General features: G+C 43.9%; 1 protein-coding gene across 3 annotated transcripts in view; it reads left to right on the forward strand.

Moving 5' to 3' along the window:
- The window catches only part of MAP3K5 (mitogen-activated protein kinase kinase kinase 5), a 418,652-nt gene that overhangs the window by 388,436 nt on the left and 15,872 nt on the right, over window positions 1–14,344 (forward strand). For all 3 annotated transcript variants that reach the window (XM_033937504.1, XM_033937503.1, XM_033937502.1), the window contains 3 exons: window positions 67–172; window positions 7,901–8,144; window positions 12,127–12,239. In XM_033937504.1, coding sequence (XP_033793395.1) covers window positions 67–172; window positions 7,901–8,144; window positions 12,127–12,239 — 463 coding nt within the window. The remainder of the gene's footprint in view (window positions 1–66; window positions 173–7,900; window positions 8,145–12,126; window positions 12,240–14,344) is intronic.

The following is a 14,344-nucleotide window of genomic DNA, read 5'->3' on the forward strand; positions in this document are numbered from 1 at the left end:
TATTAACTGAATGTATTCTCTTTTTATTAATACAAAGATTTAAACAATAGTTTTCATTGATTTTAGGTCAACAAAGTCCTACGGAACCATAATATCAAACCCCATTGGATGTTTGCATTAGACAATATCATTCGAAAAGCAGTGCAGACTGCCATAACTATTCTAATCCCAGGTGAGTCACAATTATTATGTATTTACTCCATCATTTAATATTAGTGAGCTGCGATATTCTAATGCATCACTGAAGCTAGCCAAACCTGGGGTGGATGTCTTTTTTTCTTCCATTTTAACTTGATGAGCTATATTTTGCATATCAAATCATCTTATATGATGGTTAATCATTTCATGCACAATTTTTATTTTGGCTTATAATAATGACCTAGGTTTTTATTTTAATAATTTAACAGCCTTTCTTGCTTTCTGAAATTAGAGAAGATATTAGATTTATGCAGTCACAATTTCCTTTGACATAGCCATTCTGCCACCAGTATTCCTTTATGAACACACAGCAATCTACGGTTGGTCACAGACAACAGACATGGAAGCACAGTTACTTACCATAACAGGTGTTATCCAGGGACAGCAGGCAGATATTCTAAAATGTGGGTGATGTCGCCACTTTAAAAACTTTAGAAAGTTTGTGACCACATTGCGCATGTGTGAGTGCCTTCCCACCCAACGTAGGCATGCGGCTCCTCAGTTCAGATAGCCAGCTAAGAAGCCAACCAGGGGAGGTGGGTGGCTTGTGAGAATATCCGACTGCTGTCACTGGATAATACCTGTTAGGTAAGTAACTGTGCTTTATCCCAGGGCAAGCAGGCAGCATATTCTCACATGTGGATGGTCTCCAAGTTAACTAGAATGGGATGGAGGGGGTGTTGGCCTTTCATTAGGAAAATAAATTCTGTAATACTGTTTGGCCGAAGTGCCCATCCCGTCTGGAAAAAGATTCCAGGCAATAATGTCAGGTGAATGTATGAACCAAGGATCAAGTGACAGCCTTGCAGATTTCCTCTTTAGGAGTGGAACGGAGAAAAGCAACTGAAGCTGCCATTGCTTGAACTTTATGGGTTGTGACCCGACTCTCCAGTTGCAGCCAGTTAGATATTGTTCTCTTGGAAACAGGATGCCCCAACTTGTTAGGATCAAAGGAGACAAAAAGTTGGGAAGACGATCTATGTGCAAATTGACTGATTGAGATGAAATTCAGTAACCACCTTTGGTAAGAACTTTGGATGAATGCAAAGTATCACTTTGTCATGATGGAATACTGTGAATGGTGGATCCGCCACCAACGCTTGAAGTTCACTCACCCTTCAGGCAGAAGTGAGAGAAATGAGGAAGATAACTTTCCAAGTAAGGTATTTAAGATGAGCTGTAGACATTAGTTCAAATGAAGGCTTCATCAACTTATCAAGAACCACATTGAGGTCCCATACCACTGGAGGTGGTTTGACATTGAAAAGTCCTTTCATGAACCTGGAAATGAGAGGATGGGCAGTGAGAGATTTACCATCCACTGACTGATGAAAGGCTGTGATTGCACTGAGATGAACTCTAATAGATGCAGATTTAAGTCTAGAGTCAGACAAATGAAGAAGATAATCCAAAATTCAGGAAACCGAGATAGATTTTGGTTGTTCCTGATTAAGAAGACACCATGAAGAAAACCTTGTCTACGTTTGATGATAACACTGTTGAGTGCACGGTTTTCTGGCAGCATCTAAAATTAGACGAACAGGCTGAGAGATGGGTAGATCAGCAGAACTCAGCCCGAGAGGAACCAAGCTGTCAGGTATAGAGGCTGGGATGTAAAAGAGAACCTTGACTCTGCATGAGAAGAGATGGAAAAGCTATGGAGGAATTGGTTCCTTGGTACTGAGTTGAAGTAGAAGGTTGTCTAGGCTACCAAGGAGCTATCAGAATCATGTAGGCAGACTCCTGCTTGGGCTTGGCAAGTGTCCCGAGAACAAGAGGAAAAGGTGGAAATACATAAAGGAACTTGTTCGTCCAATCCAGTAGAAAAGTGTTTGCTTCCTGACAATGAGGTGAGCAGAACCGGGAACAGAAGCGGGGTAGTTTGTGATTGTGAGGAGACACAAAGAGATCTAATTGAGGGGTCCCCCATTGGGAGAAAATGGAATGGAGAGTGGCTGAATTCATAGTCCATTCATGTGGTTGAAGAATGCAACTGAGCTTGTCTGCCAGAGAATTCTTTTCTCCCTGAATGTAAACGGCTTTGAGAAAGATGCTGCCCAATTCCAAATCTATGAGCCTCCTGACAGAGAAGGAGAGATCCTGTTCTTCCTTGCTTGTTTAGACAGTACATTGCTACTTGATTGTCCATCTGGACAAGGAGAACTTGATCTTGTATGAGAAATTGAAAAGCTTTGAGAACATTGAAAATTGCTCTGAGTTCCAATAGATTTATATGATGGCATTGGTTGTCAGTTTAATAAAATGTAAGGATGGTCGCACCCCCACAATGTTAGGTTGGAGGGGTTAAGTGAAAGGCGTCCTGACAAACGCTGATCCCAGGTTCAGTTCCCTCACCAATGACTCACCAGAAAGTAGAATAAAGAAGGCATAGCCAGAGGTGTTTGCATAAAGAATATATATTATAGAAATAGTCTTACAGAAAAGTAATATTTATAAGCATTACAATTAAGCAGAGAGCATTACACTTAAGCAGAGAGCAAAGCAGTCTTGCTTCCTTACAGAGTCCAGAAGGAAGTGTGAAGTTTCAGGGAAAGGCAGAGAGAGAGAGAAAGGGGGATGGGGTTTTGTTTCGTGTTCCATAGATAAAGAGAAGGATAGACAGAGAGATAGAGAGAGCTCAAGAGAGAACCAGGGTGCCAAGCCAAGAGCCAAGAGATAGCTAGATAGAAAGAGAGAGAGAGGGCCAAGACCCCTCTCCTGATAGCTTGATAGAAAAAGAGACATATTGATAGAGCAGAGAGCAGGCTTTTATACCTTGGAATCTTATTCTGACTAGAGAAAATATTGTATCTCCCAGTATCTTTCTGTTTAGAACTTGCAAACTGTTTGAGACAATGGTCAATTTAATTGACAAAGGAGAGTGTGACATCTGCAAGCATGGTGATGGGATTAAGTCTCTGGCTTGATCTGTGCACCATTGTCCTAAGCACCCTCTTAATCAGACATTAACACCTTTTAGCTAGTCATGATTCAATCAGGGAAACTTAACACATATCAGGGATACTTAACACAGTCTCCCTGCACGAAGGGTCTATCTGCCTTCCCATGCCAGGGTCAGATTGATATAATTTCCCATAGGCCTCTAGGCTGACATTTGTCTCTAGAGGTCCATAGACCTTGAGTGTGTAGGCCTCCAGATGAGCTCCCCAAGCATAGGTCGATGAGTGTGTCATGAGAACCTTCTGATGGGGAGGCATTTGGAAAAGCAAACCTCTGGAAAGATTGATAAGATTGCATCCACCACTGTAGTGACTGTCAAAGAGATGAGGTCACTGCAATGTGCTGAGAGTGATGGTCTAAAGCCTGTGACCACTGAGAAGCCAGAGTCCATTGAGGGATTAACATAGTAACATAGTAGATGACGGCAGATAAAGACCCGAATGGTCCATCTAGTCTGCCCAACCTTATTCAATTTAATTTTTTTAAATTTTTTCTTCTTAGCTACTTCTGGGGAAGAATCCAAAGCTCTACCCGGTACTGTGCTTGGGTTCCAACTGCTGAAATCTCCGTTAAAACCTACTCCAGCCCATCTACACCCTCCCAGCCATTGAAGCCCTCCCCAGCCCATTCTCCGTCAAACGCCATATACAGACACAGATCATGCAATTCTGCCCAGAACTAGCCTTAATTCAATTTTTAATATTATTTTCTGATTCTAGATCATCTGTGTTCATCCCACGTTTTTTTGAACTCAGTCACAGTTTTACTCTCCACCACCTCTCTCGGGAGCGCATTCCATGCATCCACCACCCTCTCCGTAAAGTAGAATTTCCTAACATTGCCTTTGAATCTACCACCCCTCAGCCTCAAATTATGTCCTCTGGTTTTACTATTTTTCTTTCTCTAGAAAAGATTTTGTTCTACATTAATACCCTTCAAGTATTTGAACGTCTGAATCATATCTCCCCTGTCTCTCCTTTCCTCTAGGGTATACATATTCAGGGCTTCCAGTCTCTCCTCATACGTCTTCTGGCTCAAGCCTTCTATCATTTTCGTCACCCTCCTCTAGACCGCTTCAAGTCTTCTTACGTCCTTTGCCAGATACGGTCTCCAAAACTGAACACAATACTCCAAGTGGGGCCTTACCAATGACCTGTACAGGCGCATCAACACCTTCTTCCTTCTACTGGATACGCCTCTCTTTATACAGCCCAGAATCCTTCTGGCAGCAGCCACTGCCTTGACACACTGTTTTTTCGCCTTTAGATCTTCCCTCTCCCAGTCCGTGCATATCAGCTTCTCACCTCCCAGCATATACGGTTCCTTCTGATTATTAATCCCCAAATGCATTACTCTGCATTTCTTTGCATTGAATTTTAGTTGCCAGGCACTAGACCATTCCTCTAACTTTTACAGATCCTTTTTCATATTTTCCACTCCCTCTTCGGTGTCTACTCTGTTACAAATCTTGGTATCATCTGTAAAAAGGCACACTTTTCCTTCTAACCCTTCGGCAATGTCACTCACAAACTTATTGAACATGATTGGCCCCAGCACCGAACCCTGAGGGACTCGACTACTCACCTTTCCTTCCTCCGAGCGATTTCCATTAACCACCACCCTCTGGCGTCTGTCCAACAGCCAGTTTCTAACCCAGTTCACCACATTGGGTCCTAACTTCAGCCCTTCAAGTTTGTTCAACAGTCTCCTATGAGGAACTGTATCAAAAGCTTTGCTGAAATCTAAGTAAATTACATCTAGCATATGTCCTCAATCCAGCTTTCTGGTCACCCAATCAAAAAATTCAATCAGTTTCGTTTGGCATGATTTACTTTTTGTAAAGCCAAGTATGAAGTCTCGCAAATGGCATGACATGGACTGTGGAAGCCATCTGCCCCAGGAGAGCCATCATGTGTCTTGCTGACAGAGACTGGGTCTGGGCAACCTGACGACAAAGATGAACAAGGGCATCTTGACGTTGTTGCGGAAGAAATACCCTGAGTTTGAGTTTGAGTTTGAGGGCTGCAATGAATTGGAGCTGCTGAGACGGTTGAAGTTGAGATTTGGGGGAAGTCGATTTTGAATCCCAAATTCTGAAGAAAAGACACTGTCTGGTGTGTCGCTGAAAGCACAGCTAGAGAAGAGAGATCCTTGATGAGCCAGTCGTCCAGACAGGGAAAGACCTGAAGGTCCTAAGATCTCAAGGCCTCTGCCACTACTACCAGGCACTTGGTAAAGACCCTGGGACAGGAATCGAGAACGAAGGATAGAACCGTGCATTGGTAGTGGTGTTGCGCCACTCGAAAACTGAGGTACTTCCTGGAATTTGGATGAATTGGAATGTGAGTATAGGCCTCTTTCAGGTCTAGAGAGCATAGCTAATCGTTGTGATTCAGTAGAGGATGCAACGTTGCTAGGGATAGCATTCTGAATTTCTCTTTGACCAGAAATTTGTTGAGAGCTCTGAGATCCAATATAGGTCTTTGTATCGTCTGCAAATTTAATCACCTCACTCGTCGTACCAATGTCTAGATCATTTATAAAGATGTTGAAGAGCACGGGTCCAAGCACCGAGCCCTGCAACACCCCACTAGTGACGCTCTTCCAGTCCGAGTATTGTCTATTTACCCCCCCCCCCCCCACTCTCTGTTTCCTATGATCCAGCCAGTTTTTAATCCACGTGAGTATTTCACCTTTGATTCCATGGCTTGCAATTTTCTGAAGTAGTCGTTCATGTGAAACCTTGTCAAACGCCTTCTGAAAATCCACATATACAATGTCAAGTGGGTCGCCCTTGTCTATCTGTCTGTTTATTCTCTCAAAGAAGTGCAGCAAGTTCGTCAAACATGATCTGCCTTTGCTAAAACCGTGCTGGAAACGGGCAGGAGGGAGCCCAACTCCTCCTGCCCTGCGACCCCCCCCTAAGATACGGGCAGGAAAGATCCCAAACCCTCCTGCCCCGATGCAGCCCCCCCATGACTGCCCTCCGAACTCCCAATCGGCCTGCCGAACCCCCCACCCACCGACCCCCAAGACACACCCCCCCGCCAACCCCATGACTCCACCTTCCACCTCTGACACTCCCCCTTACCTTAAAAAAAAGTTGGAGAGATGGATGGACAGGTCCCAAGACCATCCATCCGGCAGGCCCGCTGATTGGCCCAGGTGCCTCAAGCCCCGCCTACAAGTGCTGACTCCACCCAGATAATTTCCCTACACCCTCAAGATCCCCCTGCCACTCCCGACTACACCCTGCCACCCCCAAGATCCCTCTGCCACCCCGAACCCCCCCCCCCCGAACGCCCCCTGCACCTTTTTCTGATGGCCGGCACCCTTCTGCCAGCAGGCCCACCACTGCAAAATGGCAGGCCTTCCCCTTTCCAGTGCATTCTAAGATGCACCGGGGAAGGGCCTAAGGCTCTGATTGGCTCAGATGCCTAAAGTCCCTCCCATAGGAGGGGGCCTTAGGCACCTGGGCCAACTGGTGTCTTAGGCATCTTTCCCAGTGCATTCTGGGATACACTGGGAGTGGTCTAAGACTCTGGTTGGCCAGATACCTAAAGAGGGGCATTAGGTATCTGGCCAATCAAAGCCTTAGGCCCCTCCAAAGTGAAAGACCCGCCATTTTGCAGTGGCAGGCCTGCCGGCAGGAGAGTTTGAGCATCCCTCTTACTGGACATCAAATAAAAGTACGGTGGGCATTTGGGAGGTGGCAGGGGGATCTTGGTAGTGTCTGGGAGTTGTCCGTGTGGACTCAGAGAGTGGCAGAGGGATCTTGGGGGTTTCCAGGTTGAGTCGGGGAGTGGCAGGTGGCTCTTGGGGGTATCAAGGTGGAGTCGGAGTGGCGGGGGGATCTTAGGGGGTGTTGGGGAGTTGTCCGTGTGGATTCAGAGAGTGGCAGGGGGATCTTGGGGGTGTCCAGGTGGAGTTGGAGAATGCCAGGTGGATCTTGGGGTATCCGAGAGTATCAGGGGTGGAGTATGGCAGTGTTTGGTGGGATTCGGGGGATGATGGGGCCAGAGGCAGGGTGGAGTGGGCATCCCTCCTGCTAGGGGATGCCTTGGGATGTGATGGCAGGAGAAATTGGGTACTTCTAACACGAACTGTGTTGGGAGAGTTCGCTGTTGTGGCAGGAGTTGGGCACTCCTCCTGCTGCAGACATTCAAGGGGGGGCTTCAGGGATTCGGCAGGTGGGAGTGGGCATCCCTCCTGTCGGCCGACTTTGCTGGAGGGGGGGGGAGTCCCTGCTGCTGCGGCCACTGAATTGATTGCGGCAGGGATATTATTCCCTTGCTGTGATTGGCTTAGCAGCTGCATCTATTTGAAATGTAGACCAGCATTTTGCTGGCTTACATTTCAGACGCCTATTGCGGCCCTAGGGAGATGCCTAGGACCACCTAAGCTTGCCTAAGGCCACTTCCGGGCAAAACCATGCCTAGCCTTGGGTGAGCTTAAGCGGCCCTACGTGTCTCCCTAGGCTTGCAAAAAAAAAAAGTGTACAGTGTAGGTGATCTGCCATGGGGTGTTTTTTGTTTTTTTTTTTAAAAAAAACATGCGTCCCGATTGGCCGGTTAGACAGTGGTAGGACGCTATCACCGCCTACACTCGGGATGCCGTTTATAGAATTTGGCCTTAAGAGTCCATGAGAACAGGTTTGGGAAGCACTGGTCTAGTTATTTTGAGTGGAATAACAAAATTGAAAGTCTTGCCTATTATGATTCACTTTGTACTTTTTGCTCAGAACTGAGACCCCATTTCAGCCTTGCATCTGAGAGTGATCCAGCAGAGCAGGATGACATTGAAATGGAGGAAGATCATGAGGATCGAGCTCAAGATCACAGTTGTCAGCAGCCAGTGACACTCACTGAAGATGCAGTGCACACTTCTGGAGTGAGCACTATGAGTTCAACTCTGTCGCACGACTCTCAGACTGCCCATAGATCTCTTAACATGCAGCTTGGCAGGTTGAAAATAGAAACAAACAGGTACACCTACAAAAATCTTCCATCTTTTGTTCTGTCTTATCTTTATTTCTGCATGTATAGTGAGTTTCTTAAAACAGTGGTCTCTAATTCATGGCCCCCAAAGTTCTCCATTCCAGCCCCCAAACATTTGTCTGAAATAGAGAATGACACGGAGACCCTTTCCCGTGGCTAACAGCGGGTGACTGCAGTAAAATTTATATCTGTTCACCGCTGGCATGGAGACAAACCTTTTCACCACCTGAGATTTTAAGTTAGATTTCTTTATTTATGAGAATATCACTGGGTAGAGAGTACTGTTGGGTGGGTAGGGGTAGAGAGTACTATTGGGCAGGTAGGGGTGGGTATGGAGAGGGATGGTAAAGGTTCAAAATAATATAGATAATTGGGGGTTTATTGATATTGGAATTTGTCTTTTATTATGTTTATTAATAATTATTGCATATTGATGTCTTTTAATGCTGTATTTATTGTATTTGATGATATTTGCATCAATAAAAACTGTTTGAATCTAAAACTAATTACAGCCTGTGGAGGATCGCTGGTGCGCTTTCCCTCTGTTGCGGTCCCACCCTTCTTCTAACCTAATATCCTATTTTGGTCTGGGGCAGGCTGCGACTGAGGAAAAGTGCACTGGCAATTCTCTGCAGGCCATAATTAGTTTTTAAAGTGAGACCAGGAGACGCTGGATGATGGTGGAGAGAAGGGGGAAGCATGCCCGCAGAGGGGTCACTGGAGGATTGCTCAGGGGGCGAGTGGTCATTAGCGAAATGCAGGACTGCAGGCATGAAGATGAAAAAAAGGAAACATGCCAGACCTCTGGGGAGGGAAGGGGAGGACAGAAATGGAAAATGGTGAGCATGGAGAAAGAAGAAAACGTCAAATGGTCAGGAGACCCAGGCAAACGACTTATCAGAAGACAAGCAGAAACCAGAGCCTGGGACCAACATGATTTGAATAATGACCAGACAACAAAAGATAGAAAAATAATTTTATTTTCTGTTTTGTGATTAGAATATATATGAACTGAAATGTTTATCCTACTGGTGTTAGACATGGTTAGGGCCTAGGGCAGAAATTTGGGAGGGGACCCCAAAGCCCTCAACTAGCCTGTCATCTTCAACTTCCAGTAGGCTTAAGGCTTTCTCTAGCCAGGGGGCAATCGTTCTATTTGCATTCCTTGGCCTAACACCATCCTTGGCATGTGTGATCTTTATATTTTGCACAGTATAGGAGGAAATTAATCTTTTCATTTCTTTGGTCTTGTACTATATGGAAGGTATAGCTTCTTGGAATTTTGATTTAATTTATATTTATCATTTTTGGTCAGTTATTATGTATTTGGCATTTATGTTCTGTGTGTGTGACCGAGTTATTCTTTCAGGATGAATTTTCTATGTAGCATTCAGTTTTCCTGATAGTGGAGGGGATATTGTGAGGGGAGATGGGTTTTGTTGATCCTTTTTCTGTATTTGTGAGTTATAAAATGACAGTTGTACAGCATACTTTTCCTTTTAATACTTTAATCAAATGATTTCAATATAAAATAGCTATTCAAAACTTGTGTGGATAGGATCAGACAGAGTCCATGGGGATGGGGCGGGGATGGGACAGAGTACGTGGGGACAGGGCAGAGACTTAGAGAGAGTACACAGGGGCGGAGCAGGATAGGGACAATTTTTTCCCCGCATCATTCTCTAGTCTGAAATGCTCTTCAATTCCTCTAAATACATTCATTTCAATCTTGCCCACTTGATATAGTAGCTGCAAACAATCTCATAAGTGTGTTAATCAGGTGTCTCATGGAATTTGCTACTGTTGACACTCCAAAATAAAGCGAGTTTTTAAAAGATATTCTCAAAGTGTTGTAGAATCAATATTAGTATTAATTTTTAATGTTTAATAACCAGTCTGAACAAGCAGGTCAAAGTGGTTTACAAAATTAGTAGTATGCTTAAGCTTGAAATCTTTTGGTAGCCCACAGAGCTTTCTCATATTCATCACACTAGTAAGTTGGTGGGTTTTTTTTAAACTGTTCATTTTCAGATATAATCAAGTTACTTATTTCAACTGTCAGTGGATGTTTACAGTGATTTTCTGATTAGATTTGGTTAGGTTTGGTTTATTTATTTATTTATTTATATCTTGCCCTTGCCCAGGGTGGGTTGCAAAATTACATACAAAATCAACAATAAATGAACAAACAATACAAAACACTATAAACAACATAGAACAAAAATACAAACAATAAAATAGATAGGCAACCAGCACCTTATTGTCATCATTGCTTCCTTATTATCACCATAGTCTCATTCCCCATATTTCATCTGGCAAAAAAGATGCTGTTTAAGCAATCTTTTAAAATTCTGTATAGCTAATAGAAAATATAATAAAGCTCAGCCCTAGGGATATGGAGGCCAAGCAGGTGAGCAAATCGGAAAGTAGTTCTTTAGATAGGGTTAGTATTCCTTTAAGGTCTGGAGAATTTGGATGTACAGTGGAACCTTGGTTTATGAGCATAATTTGTTCCAGAAGCATGCTCGTAAATCAAATTACTCGTATATCAAAGCAAGTTTCCCCATAAGAAGTAAGGGATATGTTCCCATCCCCCCTGCCCGAGGCCAGTGGAGCTTCTCAACCCCCCCCCCCCCCGAGAACCGGCATCGCTCCCCCCCTGCTCGCACATGCCCCGCCCCCCCCCCCCGGGAAAACTGGCACCACCCGCCTGAACAGCATGCAGCCTTACCCCATCTGGCACCGGCACGCAGGACATGCCAATTCTGGTGAAAGAAGTTCCTGCCTCTTGCCTGGGCCTCGGAGAGAGTGAGAATCAGAAGGCCTTGAGCATGCACAGATGCTCAAGGCCCAGGCAAGAGGCAGGAACTTCTTTCACCGGTATGTACTATGGGCTGCGAGCCAGTGCCAGATGGGGGTAAGGCTGCATGCTGTTCGGTTGGGGGGTGCCGGTTTGCATGGGGGAGGCGTTCGTGAGCGGGGGGGGAGCAATGCCAGTTTTTTGGGGGGGGTGCTTGCAAATCGAGTCACAGCTCAAAGATTTGCGAGAATGTTTTGCTTGTTTTGCAAAACACTCGCAAACCGCGTTACTCGCAAACCAAGGTTTGACTATATATATTTCATTTTTTAAACTTTACATGACTTTGGGACCTATAGATAGGAAAATACAGACTGGTTGACAAAAATACAAGCCCTAAGGTTGGCACAAGCTGCATTTTGTATTCATCAAATATGAATTTCTGCCTCTGACAGTAGTCCTAAAGTGGATTATAATACTCAAGAATATTATGGATTTTGAATGAGCAAAATGTTGTCTGTTGCATTTTCTTGCATTGCACTGATAAGGAACAACACAATCATGAAGGAACTACATTTACGGCCTCTTCTACAAAGCCTTGCTAGTGGCTAAGCTGTGTTAACGGCCCCGAAGCCCATAGAGATTTAAAGGGCTTCGGGGCTGTTGCCGCGCAGCTTTGTAAAAGAAGCCATTAGGAAATAATTATCTTGCTTTTAGGTGTTTTAACACATGGGTGTTTAGAGGATGCTCCAAGTCTTAATTTTTAACTTAAATTCTATAAGTTTTAACATTACCCATTTTATATATTTTTATGTCAGTAGAATTCCATTTTATACCAGTATGTATTCATGAATTCATTTATTGTTATTAGATCCTTATATTATTATGCTTCTGTTTTTGATTTTTTATTTATGGCTGGTATATGTTTAGTTTCTATTTTTTATTTTAGCAGATACCTTTTTTAATATATTAACTGTGCTTACATCTTCAAATTAGTGATGGTTTTGTACATTGCCTTGAGCATGAATTGAAAAAAACAGTTTAATATAGACATAAAAATAAAAACGTCCATCACTGCTTGCATGTTCTGTTTCTATAGAGTGGTTCTTTATCTCCACTAGAATCCTTTAAAGGAATAAAAATATTGAAGCCTTTGTATTTTATTTTATTAAGATTGCTTGAAGAGTTGGTGCAAAAGGAGAGAGAATTCCAAGCATTAATACGTCAAGCCATTGAAGAAAAGGATGAAGAGATCAAACAACTAAAATCTAAGTCACAGCCAATAGGTAAATCTATAGAGAGTTCTGCTGATTTCAAATTTAGCATAGGCATATATAAGTTACAAGGGCTCCTTTTATGAAGGTGCGCTAGCGGTTTTAGTGCGCGCTAGCCGAAAAACTACCGCCTGCTTAAAAGGAGGCAGTAGTAGCTAGCGCATGGGGCATTTTAGTGCACGCTAAGTGTGCACTAAAACCGTTAGCGCACCTTTGTAAAAGGAGCCCTAAGTAAGTAAGATGAATAACAGGTATTAATTACTTCATAAAACATGGCCAAGTAATGCTTACCACATGCCTGGTCATCGCTTATTACATTCTCAGAATGCAAGAAGAAACATGCAGTATAGTAATTGTTCAGTCAGCACAATGTTTTTATTTGTTTTGGAGTAATAGCAGTAAAATATATGCCACTGTAAATCAAGTTATGCCTCAAATCTTAAGAATATGCTAGTGCTTCTGTCTACCTAACAGATATGTGTTTCTGTCTTGTAAACACAACTAGGTCAATATTCAGCTGCCACAGTCAAGTTTTTTTTTTAATGAGAAAATGACAGTGTTAAACTGTGTAATATACAGTTGTCAAAAGTGCTAGTTGTGTTCTATATGTGTAAATCTGGTTTCACCAATAAAAGAGATTAAATGGGAATTCATCAAGGGGTGCTATGTGATTTAGTGTGCGCTAATGCTGAGATGTCCATAAACCTGAGTATGTGTGGGGGGTGGAAGCAGGGCAGGCAGGGTGGCGGGTCAGAAAAAGAAACATTGCTAGAGTAAGGCTTCAGCTGGTAAGGCCATGGGGACCCAGCCAGCCCAAATATATGGGCAGTTGGTGGGCAGGGTAAAATTTTGTCCTACCTACCACTTTGGGCTCAGCCCCCCCCCAAAAAAAACAAAACTGAGATCTGCCTCTGTCACTGGCATGAATGTTCACAGTCTGAGCTACAAAGTGCAGGATCTGTAAGCCCTAATGTTAGAGGCAGACTTTAGATCATGTTGCCATCATAGCAACTTTGTTTAATGGCACTCATGAATAGGATGCAGGCATACTAGGATATAATGTCTTTGAAGGACATAGAGGGGCAAAATGGTGAAGGAGTAGCACTATCATTATATGTGAAAGAGTAGCACTATATGTGGAAAACAACATAAAAGCAGCTGAAAGTCAAAGCAGCTGGGGAAAGAAGGAAGTGATATGGATCGTCTTGAAGAGAGAAGATGGAAGTGTTATCTACAGACTTCTGACACAAATGGAAGACCTGGACAGAGATCTAGTTATAGATATCAAAAGGCTGGGAATGAAAGATGAAGTGCTTTTGGGAGATTTCAGATAGAGAAAATGCTTGAATAACTGAATGTAAACTGCTTAGGCTATAAGCAGTAAATAAATACTAAAATAAATAAAATAGTGGATGCCTTTGAAAGTGCTCTTCTCAGGCAAATGGTGACGGAACCCACCAGAGAAGAGGCAATGCTGGATCTCTTGCTCACAGATAGAGAAAATGAGTCTAATGTCCAGGTATGTGCCCCCTGAGCAGAGTGATCTTTACACTGTATGGCTCAATATAGGAGCTAATGGAAGTGTAGCCATTCAAAATAGAGAATGACACGGGGAAAAAATCTGTCCCCGTCACTGCACCGTCCCCGGCCCACCATCCTCTGCACCACCCCGTCACTGCCCCGTCACCCCTTTCACCGCCCCGTCACCGCCACTGCCATTCCATTCACCGCCCCGTCACCGTCCCCGCAGCATCCATATAAGCCTCAGTACTGCGAAACATCATGAAGACAGAAGAGAGTCCTGCCACTACTACTATTGCACTGAGAATCTGTTTCAGTGCCTCTGCCCTGTAGTAAAAACAGAACATAAAATAAATCAATTGACTTGTCCTCCCTTGCAATGACGTGTCCCCCATGTTCACCTATAGCTCGAATCAGATCAATTGTGCACACTAAAAATGCAGGAGGATCTGGAACGTGAGCACAGGCAGGCAGTGATACAAAAACAGCAGACACCCGACCGATTGTAGTGTTCTGCCATCTCTCTCCCTCCATATCACCTTAGATGTAGAGTATGCCGGCTTTCTTTTTCGCCCAGCCACACGTGCGGGTGCTCA

Source organism: Geotrypetes seraphini, chromosome 3 (assembly GCF_902459505.1).
Source record: "Geotrypetes seraphini chromosome 3, aGeoSer1.1, whole genome shotgun sequence".
NCBI lineage: Eukaryota > Metazoa > Chordata > Amphibia > Gymnophiona > Dermophiidae > Geotrypetes > Geotrypetes seraphini.